This window comes from Pelecanus crispus, chromosome 3 (assembly GCF_030463565.1).
Source record: "Pelecanus crispus isolate bPelCri1 chromosome 3, bPelCri1.pri, whole genome shotgun sequence".
Classification (NCBI taxonomy): Eukaryota; Metazoa; Chordata; class Aves; order Pelecaniformes; family Pelecanidae; genus Pelecanus; species Pelecanus crispus.
In genome coordinates this window covers 22136264-22154312 of record NC_134645.1, presented here as the reverse complement: position 1 = coordinate 22154312, position 18049 = coordinate 22136264, and the positions used below count along the sequence as shown (strand labels likewise).

At 38.7% G+C, this 18049-nt stretch overlaps 1 protein-coding gene across 1 annotated transcript in view; it reads right to left on the bottom strand.

Annotated features, from left to right (window-relative positions):
- The window catches only part of FMN2 (formin 2), a 165462-nt gene that overhangs the window by 128661 nt on the left and 18752 nt on the right, over nt 1-18049 (bottom strand). The window contains exons 2-3 of the mRNA XM_075706918.1: nt 16966-17174; nt 1380-1527 (exon numbers count right to left, since the gene is read on the bottom strand). Of these exons, the coding sequence (XP_075563033.1) occupies nt 1380-1527; nt 16966-17174 (357 nt within the window). The remainder of the gene's footprint in view (nt 1-1379; nt 1528-16965; nt 17175-18049) is intronic.

Here is an 18049-nt window from a genome sequence, read left to right as displayed (position 1 = left end):
ATATTCACTGTTTTGTTTTTCCAGTGCAGAGTATATTCACAAATACTTTGATCACGTCTGTTAGCTGTGTCCAACTTGAGAAACACAACCTGTCCTCTCAGAGAACACAGCAATGAATTCTACTACCACATATGACAGCACTTTCACTGAATACAGCATAAAATAGTAAACATTAGTCAAAAACTGGACTAGCCCAACAGTCCAGTACTGGAGCATTCCACACTTTGAATTGCATCAGTAAGATGGATGCAAAATGTTTCCTTGACCACTAACAGAGTTGCTTTGGTAAAAACCACATCATAAACAGAATAATATAGCAGTACTGCATGTTTGTTGGCATCACTTATTTTGCTTGTGAACACTGGAATAAGTGATACCAGTAAAAGTGAAGTGTTGCCATGATAAATGGTGTCCATGCAAGGAATACTTTGCTCGTGTTCCAGAGGAAGTGGTAGAGAAGTCCCAAAGAGAAGCAAATCTGAAATTAACTCCACCCAAAGCCTACAAGCAATACAAAGAGATCTGTTGAAATGATGACTTAATTCTTCAAAGCTGAGCAATGAAAAAAAGGAGTGGTAGGAAATGGGAAATTTGAAAATACCCAGTGGCTCTCCATGGAGGTCATGGGGATGAATGCAACCTAAAAGCGTTGCGAGTCACTGAATACTAACTAATGCAAAGCTAAGCCTCCAAGAACCTGTGGAATTTGCCCATCAACACTACTCACAGAAAAAAGGTTTGAAATTATCTTCTAAATTTATTTGTCAGATACAAGAGGTTTTATTTTATTTTGATTTTTATTTTTTTATTTTTATTTTGTTTCTCATCTTAAACAAAGCTTTTAATGAGTATGCAGAAGATTTCAGAAATTTGGCTGTTAGAGTAACCTTCAAATTTTAAGATTAAACTGACTTTGTAAATAAGACCTCAATTTATTTTTCAGATACACTTTTCCTACCTCTCTGTCAGCAGGGGACTGCTGAATCCATAAAGGAATAACTTACACCACTCTAATAACTTTCAGTATACCACCAGTGGGCTTCTGAAGTTTTCCATATATTTAAGAAGAGAAAAGTACCTATATTTCATGGCTCTGAAGGTATGTAAACTGGAAAAGAGCAAAGGTCACAACACCTGGTAAAATCCATTAGTCAGCAGATGCCAGGTGGACATCTTGGTTGTTAACAAAAAGCATGCATTTTTTCCTGAGTATTTTGTTTTAGATTCATACTAGCTAACATTATTTCTGATGCTAATCCAAGATCTTCAAAATCAGGTATTTGTTAGAAGTCAATATCTTAAATTTATATCTTGGATTCCAAAAGACACCAGCTCCCCTCACACGATACATGTATTTTGTCTGTGTCCAAGAACTATACCTTCTTCCGTAATTTTGAGTCTTTGTTCTTCATCTGGAGGTTTGGGTGGGGGCCACACAGATGGAATTCTCCTTGGAAAGCTTCCTTCAATGTAATCTGATGAATGTGTAGGTTGGCTAACTGCAGCCCAAGTATAAAGCTGGTCTTGCTGTGGTTTAAAAAAGAAGTGGAGAAGTTCATATAGAAAGGCAAGCTCAAAATATCAAAGCCTTTGTTTCCAACAAATAGCTCAATATCCACCCCTATAGCAAGGCAGACTTGTTTTTATGCTCTTTATCTCCTGACAAAGACTTAACATAAATCTATATTAACAGAGTTTAATGTTTCAGTTTTGGAATTACCTCTATTAACAACAGAAAATAATCTTTTAGTTATCTACATCACAATGAGATGCTAGAATACAGTTCACCATTTTTTTTTGAGCATGAGGAACTCTCTGCCACTTCTTTCCTTAGAGAGATAACAGGTTCTGTCCATCATGACTGTACTCCTACAAATGGCTAGTTTATAGGTTAGAGAAAACCTTTGAGTCCACACTCTATGTAATCTTTTTACACCAAATGCACAAGCAAGGAAAAGAAGTAGGATTATTTCAGTATAAATTAAACCGAGGTATTTATTCTTTGCAATCCTTCTTTGTCATTTACATTTCCATATTCACAGAAAGGCAGCTAAAAAGGTGGGTTTGCTTTTAGAATTAAACTAAAACAAACAAACAAAAAACCAAGCCAACAGCTAAAAGTATTCTCAAGCCTCTGGGCTCAAATCAGATTATATCCTTATCACTCAAGAGCTTTGAGTTTGATTCACTTATTAAAAGTAGGAGACATCCACACCATCTGATGAAAATTAGGGAAAACTTGTACTTTAAGCCAATAGAAAGATTTTAGCTGACCACAATTCAAATGGTTCTTCTTGTGACTCCCAGTATGCATCAACATGCACACCTTGTGATTAAATCTTTATAATACTGTAAATTCTATAGAGATCAATCACGACAACTACATGAGTATCCTAGTAAGTGATCTGGAAATATACAATTATTGTAGCCCAGACTAGGGGGGAGGAATCAAGTCACAGTATGAAAATACAGTCATATCACACAGTAATTTCTTCTTACAAAGATCATATTCATTACACTTGATTCATGCTATTGCCCGAGGAAAACATTGGTTATATATGTATCTATCTGCCCGGCTGCATATTTCATTTTTAGATTAAAACTTTTTTTTTCCCCCCCAACAGATACTAAACATTGAAGAGACCTGCAGGGGGAAGAACAAAGTAATTTAACACGTTTTTGGGGATAATTGCTCTTCTACTTGCCTAAAAATAAGTTGTGATAAGAGTGATAATATTCTGTTGAGAGCAACTTACTTAGAACAGACAAATGCTGGTTATAAAGTAAAAAGTTTTGGGTCACAGAGGGTGCCTCAAACAGTCAGGGTCAAAGGAAGCTCATTAGATTTTTCCAGCATGAAAAACATGGCAAAAATCCAGCCACATACACAGACCTTAGATAAAGGTAAAAATAAATGGACAAAAAGCTTAATACAAAATCACATCAGGTTCTTTACATAGCCCTGAACTATATGTTCCTTGAAAAGCCTATCCTTTTCCTATTACTATGCTACTGCATTTGAACATGCAAACAGGCTTGATTAATGCAGTTCTCAGTACTGTCCCTTTGTCTAATTCCAGCTTTTTAAGGATATATATTTTTGGGTTTCCACCTAATTTCCAGTACTGTACGTGCTGTGTAAAGAAAAATAAAAGGTGCTGGATTTTGCTATTTGTCTTGTTTATGCATCATCCAAATCTCAAAAACACAGAGGAAAATAAGATTCCAAAAAGCCATCAAGGCAAACCAGAACAAAATTTTTTTTTGCCCACTCTACTGCATTACACAGTCCAGGGAACACAGGGAAGAACAAGCTCTACAGAGGGTTAGCTGGGTAAGCACAGTTGACTTTCAACAGGATTACATGTATGGTTATAGGGCAATAAAACAGAAGACAACAGACTGTAGATAATATTGACACAGCATGAATGAGGAAGACAAACAGTTAAACTGTTCCTGGACATGATATTTCACCATGCCAGTTCTTGAAAGATATAGTACAATCATTTAACAACAAATTTTTGAAGTCTACATGAATTAAGATGTATTAAAAAACCATGGTATGTCTCAGAATTATTGTACAGATGGGATACATTACAAGGGTAATAAAATATGAAGTACCTATGTTCTTGCTGATAGAATTTACAGCATTTAAACTATGAACAGTTACAAATTAAGACATCACACAACTCCATAACTGACTCCTAACCCAGCATGGGAAATTTGTTTGTGAGTATAAAAGACAGTATAATTTGGCTTGTGTTGTTTTTTGGGTTTGGGATTCTTTTCATTCACTATTCAACATAGAGAAGGATGATGGAATAGACTTATAATGTAATAGAAATTTACAGAGGTAAACATAAACTTGCAAAAATGCAAAACTTGCACTACAACAAAAATGGACCTATGTTCAACACATAAGGTATTTAACAACAGCTACATTCAGATTACTTGCAAATTTATAAACACAATTTAAAATATGAAAAACCCTCATGACAGAAAGGTAGTCTGAAGGTCTGGACTTCAAGTTGATAGTCCATAAACTACACTTAAAATAGGAAAAGATTAACCCTGACTCCACTTTCGTGCCCTTCAAAAGAGATGAATCATGTGAATGTCCTAATTCCTACTCACTCAAGACACTGTCCAAAATCTAATCCTTTTCACATCTTTTGTCTTTAGCTCCTTGTCAGTTAATACACTAACCCGTCTCATATCTCCTTTTCCAAATCTGATAATGCCACAAATTTGCATGATTATTAGAACATTTTGAAGAAAGATATATGCAGCTAATTTTATGATGTTGAAGTACTATTCGAGCAAAAGAAACAAAGTAATCCAAATAAAAAAAATCCAGATTTGCTTTTATCATTAATAATTGTAATACAAGCATCCACAAGCCTGGATTTCTACATCCAACTTTTTTTGGTTTGATCTTTTCATTTCAGAGGCAATTTTTACTAGATATCATAGTAAGTACAGCCAGTGAATACTCTTACCGTGATCAAGCTTTGAATACATCTGGAATTTCCACTTCATCTTCCTCAGACTCCACTATTTAGTGTTTAAAGCACTTCTTTTGGGGGAAAAAAAAATATATATATCCCTGTAATAAATGATCCCAATCTTATTTATTCAGACTCATTTCTGGGCAGACATTGAAAGCTTAAAGCTGTCTGAGTCCAGTGCACTAAACATGATGTCAAGAAGAGTTCTCGTTTCCACACATCCTTGCACAGCACTTTCCACTGGTTCTTAAAACTGCAGAGCATTCGCACATGGGCGAGGCAAACTGCCTGCAGGGTCTGATGTTACCTAATCAATAGACATTTTACCACTTATAGATGCCAGTGTTTAGAATAGAGTCACAGAGAGTCAGGTCTGCAGTTTAACTCACTCTCTTCACAGCCAGCTCTCAGTAGGCACAAAGAATGGCTTTTTGTAACAAATTTTCATTCTAGGGGTACCACAGTATTACCTTTTGGGTACATAATATATTAAATATTAATTATGTTCCTTCACTGCTTGAGCTAAATGTATGCTTTCCTGCTAATCTTTAAAGATTGAAGCCAATGCTGTAGGCTCCTCAAAGTAAGGGCCTCTAGTAAATGACATATAGAAAGAGGCTGGCAGACCCAGAAGAGGGCCATGAGCTAGATCTGCAGCCAACATCAGAAGGCATACTGGTGGACCTTGAGCTTTCAGCAAAGGGGTCACACATTTTTCACACAGAGAGACTAGGTTTGTTCCCCAGGCCACAGGCTGAATTACAGATTAGTATATCCCCCACTGTAGGAATATAATGTGCAACCTGAACCTATGCTTTTGGCAGCTGTATTGCTCCTGTAGGTATGCAGGTAATACAACCTTCTGTTCAACACCACTTCAGTTTTTAATCAACTGTTTATCTCTGGATTGTCATGACAAAGACAGACATTGTGAGAAATGCTTCAAAGAGGTACAAGAGATGGAGTTGAAACAGCAATAAAAGGGAGGCGGGGGGAGCACAGTCAGATCATGCGTGGTGAGATGGCAAAGGTGGGGCAGTACAGAGGCACACTGCTATCAGGAGTAGCCACTGCTCTTCAGCTCAGCACAGCAGTAGATGGGGGAAGCACATTAGCGGTACTTTCTTAGTAAAATTTCTTGCACTAGAGTTAATTACACTAGAGCAGTGGAAGCAGGGACAGGTGTCCTGGGGGGAATACAGGGAAACGGCCCAGTTGTGTAGGGAGGATGTCAGGAAGGCCAAGGCGAGGATGGAGCTGAATTTGGCAAGGGACGTAAAGAATAACAAGAAGGGCTTCTACAGGTATATCAACCAGAAAAGGAAGGTTAAAGAAAGCGTACCACCCCTTAATGAACAAGAAAGGCGAACTTGTATCAACGGACGAGGAGAAGGCTGAGGTACTCAACAACTTCTTTGCCTCGGTCTTCACCGACAACCTCTCTCCTCACCCCTCCTGAGTCTATGGACCAAAAGATGGGGACCAGGGGGGTAAAGCCCCTTCCACTGTAAGGGAAGATCAGGTTCGAGACCACCTGAAGAACCTCAATGTGCACAAGTCTATGGGACCTGATGAGATGCATCCCACAGTCCTGAGGGAATTGGCTGATGCAGTTGCCAAGCCACTCTCTATGATATTTGAAAAGTCATGGCAGTCAGGTGAAGTCCCTGCTGACTGGAAAAAGGGGAATGTTGTGCCCATTCTTATAAAGGGAAGAAAGGAGGACCCTGGGAACTATCGACCCGTCAGCCTCACCTCTGTGCCTGGGAAGATCATGGAACAGATCCTCCTGGAAGCTATGCTCAAGCACATGGAGGACAGGGAGGTGATTCAAGACAGCCAGCATGGATTCACCAAGGGCAAGTCCTGCCTGACCAACCTAGGGGCTTTCTAGGAAGGAGCAACTGCATCAGTGGACAAGGGAAAAGCAATGGATGTCATCTATTTGGACTTCTGTAAAGCGTTCGACACAGTCCCCCACAACATCCTTCTCTCTAAATTGGAGAGATATGGGTTTGATGGGTGGACCATTCGATGGATAAGGAATTGGCTGGATGGTCGCATCCAGAGGGTAGTGGTCAATGGCTCGATGTCCACATGGAGACCGGTGACAAGTGGAGTCCCTCAGGGGTCCGTACTGGGACCAGTGCTATTTAACATCTTCATCAATGACATAGACAGTGGGATTGAGTGCACCCTCAGCCAGTTTGCAGACAACACCAAGCTGAGTGGTGCGGTTGACACACCAGGAGGATAAGATGTCGTCCACAGGGACCTGGACAAGCTGGAGAGGTGGGCCTGTGTGAACCTCATGAGGTTCAACAAGACCAAGTGCAAGGTCCTGCACCTGGGATGGGGCAACCCCCGCTATCAGTACAGGTTGGGAGATGAAGAGGTTGAGAGCAGCCCTGCGGAGAAGGACTTGGGGGTACTGGTAGATGAAAAGCTGGACATGAGCCGGCAATGTGCGCTTGCAGCCCAGAAAGCCAACCATATCCTGGGCTGCATCAAAGGAAGCGTGGCCAGCAGGTCGAGGGAGGTGATTCTGCCCCTCTACTCTGCTCTGGTGAGACCTCACCTGGAGCACTGCGTCCAGCTCTGGGGCCCTCAGCACAAGAAGAACATGGACCTGCTGGAGCGGGTCCAGAAGAGGGCCACCAAAATGATCCGAGGGCTGGAGCACCTCTCCTACAAAGCCAGGCTGAGAGAGTTGGGATTGTTCAGCCTGGAGAAGAGAAGGCTGCGAGGAGACCTTATTGCAACCTTCCAGTACTTAAAGAGGGCCTACAGAAAAGATGGGGAGAATCTTTTTAACAAGGCCTGTTGTGATGGGACAAGGAATAATGGATTCAAACTAAAGAAGAATAGATTTAGACTAGACAAAAGAAAGAAATTTTTTACAATGAGGGTGGTCAAGCACTGGCACAGGTTGCCCAGAGAGGTGGTAGAGGCCCCATCCCTAGAAACATTCAACATCAGGTTGGATGGGGCTCTGAGCAACCTGATCTAGTTAAAGCTGTCCCTGCTCACTGCAGGGGGGGTGGGCTAGATGACCTCTAAAGGTCCCTTCCAACCCAAAGCAAGCATTCTATGATAACTGGTACTAGCTTCCCCGATGGCTCCTGTGTTAAGCCATGATGGAATCAGGCCCTATCTTGCAGGGCATTTATTTTCAAATAGTAAACTTGAACAATTTTTCACTAGAATCCCAAACATTCAAAGTTATTCTGAAGAGGGGAGGATAGAAGGGTTGGCATGTCCAGGGACATGGTATACAGGTATTAAATGGGCCTGGAGGAAACACAGAGTGGTAGTTACAAGAAGGTTCCTACTCATCAAATCAGTCTGGATGTGGACAGCCTTCCAATGGGAAGAGCTGGAAGAGTGGGGAGAGAAAGAAGTATAACTGCATTTAAGATGAAACTAGATAAACTCACAGAGGAATTACATTTTATGGTACTTGTGATAAGCAGGGACCGGACTCTGACTCAGAAGGTGTTTTCCAGGCTCAGCGCTCCAAAGAGCTTGTTCCATGTTTGTATATAACTGCTTGTCATTTAGACTGTGTCAAGTGCATTGAAGGAATTTTTTTTTCCATTCAGGAAGTTTAATCATTCTAATATACTAAGTATACAAGCTCTAAAATGAAAGAAAGCCCATTGCATGTTCCCACTGCATATAAATAGTTAATTGGACAAGCAAGGTTTTAGTTTGAGAAATTAGAGACAGACTACCTCAAAATGCTCTTATCAGCAGGAGACTGCTTTATTTTAAGCAGCTTTTAAAATAAAGAAATCAATACTATCAAGAATGGGGAAAGTGGTTTACTTTTTGAGAGGTTCAGTAACAAAGCTCTGTCTGACGACTGACAGAACCAGAGCAGTGGTTAAACATGGCTGTACTAGTGAGCACAGATGTCTTCCAAGGCTGAAAAACAAGTCAGTCATAATACCATAATATATGGCTGAAATAGCACTTTATCATCATGAACTAAATTTGATGCATGAGCACTTTGAGTGATTTTTTTTTTCTTTTCAGAAAACTGACATGCCTCAACAATTCATTTAAAAACACTTCAAGTGTCAAAAATACCCATGAAACATTTCTTTCCTATGAAATTACTTCAACCTCCTCAACAAAACAGAACAAACTTGCTTGATCCCATCAAACTTTGCTCAGGATTCAACATCATATCCTGGGATATGAGAGGCCAACAGAGCCAATAGCCCTGTAGTTAGGACCCTCATAGGGAAAGGAAATCAGGAAATTAAATTTCAGATTTCCACATCTATTCTCATTCAGTTCCAGAGTTATTGTCTTGGTCTTTCTATTCCCCAATAAATTCTACATTTAATGTAGCGAATAGGTTGAACTGGTGAGCTTACAACTAACTCTCCTTAGAAAAGGGAACAGTGGCTAGCCTTCTATGAAACAGAAGGACCTCAAGATCCAGCCTCTTTACACATCTGACTTGAACTCCCACTTGGAAGATGACATCCCAAGACCACTAGGTTATCAGCTATTATTTAGACCACTTGATGGTGTATCCTTTCTCATTCACTCTCTCCAGAAATTCCAAGCTGAGGCAAGAAGCTTCTCCATCAGGAGTTGTTTTCACTTACACTGACACAGTTCTGCAGTAAGTTCGGATTCTGGCAAATTTGAATTTTCCCAAGAAATCTGTTTCATTAGAAAGTTCCTTTCACCTCTATTCCATTTGAAAAGGTGATTATTACTACTGTAAAAACTTCCTTTTGAAAACAGAGACATGCAATATATACAAATTCAACACTCACTGTATTCTCAATTCCAAACTGGAAAAAAGGCACTGTGTTATGACTGTCATTCTTAAGAAAGTGAAATAATGTACAGAAAGTCATAAAATATAAAGATCTCTTGAGGTGACAGGGTGACCACCACCTTCACCCTATACACATTGATTTTGAAAATTTTAAAGAGATGGTGTTAACCTAACATCCAGCATGTGCCTCTTGAAGTAGTTCTTCAGAATAACAAACAGGTAAGCAATGTTGTCTGCAAAAAGCACCATGAAAACCTAGCAACATCCTACATATAAAATGCGTCAGTTGCAAGTGTATACAGTAGCATCACCACAAGTAACTGGAAAGGAGGAAGAAAAAGAAAAAAGAAAAAGAGAAGGCTAAAAGACTGCACGGCCAGATGTAACAATTATAAAATAAATATGCAATTAAAAAAAAGGAAGCAGGGAAACAGCATAACAGGAATACTTCAGCCAAGTGATCATCCAACTGTTTCCATTTTACCACTCTCAGGAATATTCAGAGTTGCTCACCACAAAAGACAAAGTGTCACAAAGTGCGATTGGGCAATGGAAAAGGAAGAGGAGACATGAGGGCTTTGATTTAGCCAAACTCAACTGCCATGGTAACCTACATGACAAACAAAGATTAAGACAGCAGATTAACAACCTGTTTTCTCTGCTCTATTCCACAATTTTCACTCGTTAACTTTTAAAGTCTTATTTGCTACTGAACCCCAATATACTGCCGTGACAAATTTCTTAAGATGGGACTACATTCAGCCTTACGCGTTTTATTCCTGAGCACTGAAAGCATGCTTGAAGAAATGCTGCATTGTTGCCAGCTTTGTGCTGCAGTTTGGAAGAGAAGTTCTCCTAGCTGAACTCAATTCTTGGGAAAGTTGCTTTTTGGAAACTGATCACTGGTATTTTGGCTCTCTGACTTCTGAGAAAGGAGTCTGTCTGCAATCTGTTTAACTACTAATTTTCAGACTGGTGTAAACAGTGCAAATAACTTAAAATTAAGTAAAGTCTTCACGTCACTAGCTCCTCTTCCAGCTGACCTGCAAAGTCCCACTGTCTGCTACTACTCAGCAGAAAGAAAGCAGTGTCTTTATTTCCTTAAAAAGCATTTGCATCACCACAGGTGGCCAGGAGATAATAAGAAACCAGCCATTTTTATAGCATGTCCCATTTATGCTGTCTGGCACTCTGCTTCCTTATGGAAGTGTTATTTCAGAAATGGATGACAGGCATCATAGTCAGGCATCATAACTACAAATCAGGCAAGGGGCAGTCCCTATGTTAAACTGTCAAACATGCCTATGTATAAAATCACATTATAACACAGTAAAGACACCATCCAGAAGATGTCCATTGGGCTCTTTCATTATAGAATATGCTGAAATAATTTATAAATCAAGGTGTTCCCCAGGGCTCAGTACTGGGGCCAGTTCTTTATCAATGATCTGGACGAGGGGATTGAGTGCACCCTCAGTAAGTTGGCAGATGACACCAAGTTGGGCTGGAGTGTTGATCTGCTTGAGGGTAGGAAGGCTCTACAGAGGAATCTCGACAGGCTGGATCGATGGGCCGAGGTCAATTGTATGAGATTCAACAAGGCCAAGTGCCGGGTCCTGCACTTGGGTCACAACAACCCCATGCAACGCTACAGGCTTGGGGAAGAGTGGCTGGAAAGCTGCCCAACAGAAAAGGACCTAGGGGTGCTGGTTGACAGCTGGCTGAACATGAGCCAGCAGTGTGCCCAGGTGGCCAAGAAGGACAACAGCATCATGGCTTGTGTCAGAAATAGTGCAGCCAGCAGGAGCAGGGAACTGATCGTGCCCCTGTACTCGGCACTAGTAAGGCCGTACCTCGAAGACTGTGTTCAGTTTTGGGCCCCTCAGTACGAGAAGGACATTGAGGTACTGCAGTGTGTCCAAAGAAGGGCAACAAAGCTGGTGAAGGGTCTGGAGCACAAGTCTGATGAGGAGCAGCTGAGGGAACTGGGGTTGTTTAGCCTGGAGAAGAGGAGGCTGGGGGGAAACCTTATCGCTCTCTACAACTACCTGAAAGCAGTTTGTTGTGAGGTGGGTGTTAGTCTCTTTTCCCAAGTAACAAGTGATAGGACAAGAGTTGCACCAGGGGAGGTTTAGACTGGATATTAGGAAACATTTCTTCACTGAAAGGGTTGTCAAAGATTGGAACAGGCTGCCCAGGGAAGTGGTTGAGTCACCATCCCTGGAGGTATTTAAAAGACATGTAGATGTGGGGCTTAGGGACATGGTTTAGTGGTGGACTTGGCAGTGCTAGGTTAATGGTTGGGCTTGATGATCTTGAAGATCTTTGTCAACCTAAATAATTCTATGACTCTATAAGGCATTATTAGCAGCACTACTCAACACAGTAACAGCATTCAATAAAAGCACTGAAAAACATGTAAAGAGAGCTAGCCCAATCAAAATGACACCAGAACTAAAGAAAGATGAAAGCTTAGTGTGCATTTCAGAAACATATGGAAGAAGATATTGCTGGTTATTGACACATGAAAAAAGTAGTTGTTGGACCCTTCAGTGTGCAGCAGAGATTAAGTTCCCCAAACAAGGAGCATAGTATGGATACAAAGGTATGCTCAGTTTTCTTCTCAAAAGCACTTACAAAATGATAATAGAAAGCCTCTATCACAAAATCATTTAAGTGTTTTAAACCTAATGTTCAGGAACACCAGACAAAACTACTTGGAAAGCCTGTCGGAAAAAAAAGCAGAAATCTGCTATGAAAGGAAAAAAATGCCCATAGCTTAAGACTGCACAGTGTGAACTGGAAAATCTGGAATAGTAAGTCATAATTAGGGACTAGACATCCACACCGTGTTGTAATTGCAATACTGGATAAAATGCAAACACCAAGTACAGTCAATATTTCTTAATAGCACAGTGAAGCTAAATAAAGTTGTCTTGCATTGATAGGAAAATGCCAGCTTGGTGTATGAATGGTTTAAATTCTAATGCAAATGTGTATAATTTATACACATTACTGATGGCTCTCCAAAGATAGCCATCTTCTACCTTCTGTGAGACATCACTAACAGAGGAGCTAAGCAGGAGATGAGATTTTTATTTGTTGAAAATTGTGATCCACCAACAGGTGGCTGCAAAACTTGCCTGTGATTACATTCTTGCTATTCAGCCAGCTCAGCCTTGTGTTTATTTTACTCTAATAGGATAATATAATGAGGTAACATGCTAAAAATCTTAGGACTACACCTGCACTACAGAAATATGGTTATTTAATAACATGACACAGTCATTTGGGACTTACAGAGTTTTTCACAAAGCATTAATTTCTTACATATCATTCGGTCAGAGGATATTTTATCTTAGTTTGAAACTTAGAAGCCCTCTTGAACAAGTTACAACTGTTAAAAAGGGAAAAATTTAAAAGGCAAGCAGGCAATAGTTATTCAAAAGGCACGCGATTTTTTGAAGAACATTCTTTGAATAGGCTTTTGCTAATCTATCTTTCTACAATTGATACATTTACTTGCTTGGACAACTTTTTTTTTTTAAAATTTATTTTTAACACCTCTTTCTTTATTTTATAAAATACTAGCAGAAGAATGAAAGGCTGTAAAGATAGCCTGACAAGTAAGAAGTCATGATGTCCATGGGACAATAATTAGCAGCCTCTCCAGGAGACAGGAAATTAACAAAAAGGGCATCATATTTCTAGACAGCAAATCTGCCACTATACATTTACTTATTCTTTAAGATACTCTTTACATTATAAGAACAGGAGGTAAGAAGAGCTCTAGTGAAAGCTTCCACTGCTTCTCAACACCAAACATCTAAAAATCCCAACCCTGTCTACTTCTGTTACTTTTAAGGCTTTGTTCAACTTTTTTTTTTTCCAGACTAATCTTTTATTCTGGGCATCTGCCACAATGTGTTTTGAAAAGAAGTAATTGATAAAATGGGCCAAGATAGGACATGAAAGTTTTCTCGTTAAGTTCTTAAAACAGCTTTAAAGTTTCTATCCTTTGGACTATGATTTGAAATTTAACAAAAATGTCAGAGATACTTCAGGAATATGTCATTTCCAATCTTAATTAAAATCTGTCCAAGTTATAAGCCTCTGAAAACTAGACATCATCCTTAGCATAAACGTGATGACAGCTGCTAGTTCTGTGAACATTTATGCTTTCATTGGGTATTTGTCTGTCCTTCATGTTTGCCGTATACTAACAAAGGAGTAAGCATCACATCCACAAAGCATTAACCTACACCAGACATACAAGTGCTAAGAATTTAATTTAAACTGGCTTCCAGGAGCCATTACAAAACTATGCCAAGAAACCAAGAAGTGTGAAAGTTGTCTTTACTCTTAATGCATTGCCTAATTGCAGTCAGTGTGGAAGAGAAAGAAATAGGATCCAGTGAGAAAAGTAAAAGAGGTTGTGTACAATTATTTAATGGGGTGAGGCAGAGGCCCACACTGAAGCCTGGAACATACTGGGAGAAAGAAAAAAAAACCAAACTCAGATCTCTTGTGTGTTACTGAAAAAAACAGATACAAGATTTGGATATGCAGTGTAAGACAGGGAGAACTAGAGGTGACCACCAGGCATGAGTAATAAAGAAGATGTGAATATAATCAGAGTGCGCAATTGCAAACATTTTCAAGACAGCAGAGAGTTCAGCATTAGCCACATTAAATTAAATTCACTGGAGGACATCCAGAAAAGGAGATCAGAGTGAGAGAATAGGACTTTTAAATAATCTGTTTATATTCACCTCAAGCCATGAGCAGTAGATCATAGAGTGCACAAAACTTACTGAGTTATTTTCATAAACTGTAACCTAACATCTTCAAAAAACAAAGTCTGTGGGACCACACTTAAGCAAAAAGGGAATAATGGATTTTATTCAATGTAAAAAAAAATAGTAAGTTAAAGCTCAGAAATACATGGGATCAGTCACAAAAGCAGAAAAGGAGGGATTCAAGGAACGATATTAGCGGGGAAAAAAGTTGGCAATTCTGTAAAAAACATGCTAAAGGAGTGACCTAAGAGACTTTATAAGAACCAGACTAAGACAAAAATCAAGCCAGCAAAATGAGTAACATTAAGGAACAAGCAAGCACCAGAGCTGGATGTAGCAGGGAGGAAGGACAACGAGGTGGCAGACAAACCTGGCTGGGACCAGGACAGGGTTACAGCAGCTTTGTTGATGGCAGTTTCAACTGAGTGAAAAGGACATCAGCCAAGCTGGAGGCAATCCAGGATGAAACTGGGAGCACATCTGATGAACTCAGAGATGAAGAAAGAAAATGGGACTGGCTGTGCTCCCAATTTTGGAATAAGGTCAAAGATGATGTATCTCCTAATTCTAGATGGGTGAAATATAAGTATTACTTAAGGCTAGTCTAATTCCTCTGCCTTTGAAATCAATGGTTAGAACAACATTAAAATCCTGCTCTAATGAATTAGAAAAAGAAAAGAAAAGAAAATCTAAATAAGAAAAAAAGCAAAGACATGGAGAGAGATGCAAGAGGCAACACAAGTCACAGATCTTACATGTCCTTTTTTAAGTAATATACAACATCACCATAAGTTTTTTCACATTAATTGTTAATTGTTCCATTTCCTTACATAACTATTAGCATTTATTTTCTGTAAGATATTTTATTTACTCTAAGAAGCAAAATCAGCTAGGAGAAGCCCAGTTTTGAAAGTTCTCAGCTACTAGAGTTTATACTGCAAGTTCTAAACATTTTCACTCTTGTAGGGCATATAATGAAAAAACAGGTAGGTGTTCCTGTACTGTGGTCACCAAGGCTGAAGCAGAAACATGTTCCCAAACTCAATAGCAGCAGCTCTCACCTTTGTGCCATGTGAAATTCACTTGTTGAGATCCTACTGTTCAAGACATGTACATTCCTTTGAAGTAGGATGCACCACTAGTTGCATACACATACATAGGGATTTACACCACTTCCAAAATTGTTTTACAGGAGCATGATCTATTTAGGGGACTTAACCAGAAAAATGGTAACAAAGCATTTGTGGCTTACTGATAGTCCAAATTAAGATCACCGCTAAGCCAGCAACATCTTAAATTGCTGACTTTGACATGCTGTTCACATGGCACTAGGCTAGCCTACTGTTTCTTTTCAGAAAGTCCATCCTGTTGGATATGGTCAACAAAAGATAACTAGAATAGTTCTCTTACTCAGACAAAGCATGGTATACTAGTTAACAAAAGAACCTCTTCTGCTTCTTTCCAAAATTTTAATTTGATAAAATCTGTTTATAAGTGAGGAGAAACTTTTTAAAAAAGAACATTGTATTCAATACCCTAAGAAGAAGAGATTAGCTGAATATATGGTAAAACCAGGAGAACTGAAAACATTGCCAGACTGTTTTAAACAACCTGAAAAATAAGAAATGTGTCTTTTTGAGTATATTTAGTATATTGAGTATTTTTAATATATTTAACCATAAACACTTTCAGATGGTATGTGATTTTAAGTTGCCTGAACTCAGTTTTATAGTCACATCTCATTTTTCAATTAATTTTGAAAAACAGTTTGAAAATATTTTAAACATTGTTTTCTTAAAAAAACATAAAGGTTGAATATTGTTACAGGGACCACGGAATGATTTTGTAGATAAGCTAGGTTATCTAGGAAAGCTTGTTTGTTTTAAAAATTCATCGGACAAATTTATTCTGCCCATTTTCCCTTCACCAGTTTTGTTAAACTGTTCTTCAGGAAAGATGAGAAAGATTTAAAGAGTTAGAAAGATTCATGTTCTCTCATATCTATGCCAATCACTTTTTGAGTATTTCTAACCTAGCTTCAGCTTAATGTGTAGAATAAGTATGATCTTAACTATACCAGTAAGGTATTAAGTAAATTAGTTAACATTTGTACATTATTTTGAGGTTAGTGTGAATTAGTGAAGAGAAAAACCCTTCAGTCACATAAACCAGTACAAAGAAGTGTCAAAGATAAAATTTAATGGCAAGGTTCATAAAAATAAGTTCTTCATAATACTTCACGGGTTGTATAGTATCATACAACAGAAAGACATCCTAATGTTGAATTCATTATCCAAGAGGAAGGAAAAGTATGGTAGGCGATTTCTACAGCACTCTGGCTAGACAGCCCAAAGGCACAGATAACACTGTAGGTGGAATGCCAGCAAATTTGCACTGACCTCTGTGCTATTTTGTATCAAAATCCTTTTCAGGAGGAAAAAATTATCTAGCATAGGCATCCCATTTGGTTTCTGCAAAGTTTTGTGACATGCTGTTTTCTGTTGTTCCTTTAATTTATATGTTTGGTGAAGCAGCTGTTGGATTGAAATGCTGGTAGTCCTACAGAGCGCTTTGATTCAAAGAAAAAGACTTAATAAAAACAACAGGTAAAGAACAGTATAGCAGACTAAGTTATGAGTTAAAAAGTTAAGAAATCAAGTTATGGGAAAACCATTTAAAACTTACGCTTACCAGGACACAAAAGTGTACACACCTGAGCTCAGAGAAATAGCTGGCAACTCTCATAAGGGCAATTTTCATTAAAAGGACTAACAGAACTCTTTCAGGACTGATAAGCCATTGGTAAATCATGTCCTGCTTGGCAAAACAGACAAAAGATAACTTTTTCAGTACTTACATCAAACGTGGGTGTGCTTTGCTGGGCACTCTGATTACATGGTTCTCTGAAGCAGTCAGTGAACGGAAGCAAAAGGCCCATTGCAATAATGCGAGAACATAGTTTTTCTGCTTCTTCTTGTGGTGCATTTTCCTGCTGGCTGAAGAGCTTTTCCAGCAGAGTTCGTCCTGCCAAGGTGATGACACAGATCAATAAGAATTTGTAGCTATCTACGGGACACAAAGATTAAGGCGTTACAATGTGTACTGAAAATTTCAACTATTAGAAGTAAAAATATGAAATAAAAAAAGAATTCTTGAGAAAAGTATCTGACAATAAAGTCTTTAATATAAAACATTTCTATATAATAATTTGAAATGACCTGTAGCCTGATTAGTTAGGATATTCAAGAAAATATACATTTTGTTGGCTGCACTGCGGAGTGGGAACAAAAACCATGAGAAGCTATTGTAGGATCAATTTCCTATTTAGTTATACAATTGTCCTGATGGGAAAACTGAGATATTACCAAGAAATGAAGTAACTTTTTCCAAGGGTGTCACACAAAGTTATTATAGAATCAAGGCTCCCAACTCTTGGAATGAGCCTTTGTTTTTTGAATCATAAAATGATCATAGTCTTTAAGAAATTGTGCTCTATTTCTTTGGGGAAACTATCAATGAAAGAATAAGAACAAAAACCCCCTGATAACTATTCTGTTTAAAATTGTATTTAATACAGATCCAGAGCAGCAGAGCTCTCCAAACTAAAATGCAGTACCACATGCAACAGTTCAGAGAAGTAAAACTTTTGAAGAGTGAGAAAAGAGACTTATTCCTGTTACATGGCCAGATTTCATGATCAAAGGGTTTTCTTTGTTACCCTACCAGAGCATGAAAAGAGGGCATATGTTGTAAAGTATATTACAGGAGACAATGCTAGAGGTTTGAAAAACCTTTGTGTTGTGTGTAATTAGCCAGAAAGAGACTACAAAAGTTATATATGCAGGCTGTAGTAATATCTATATTGCAAGAATATTAAATTGCTTGATTAAGCTCTAAAATGTCAAAAAATGCCAAAGTTCAGATTTACAGGATATAAATAG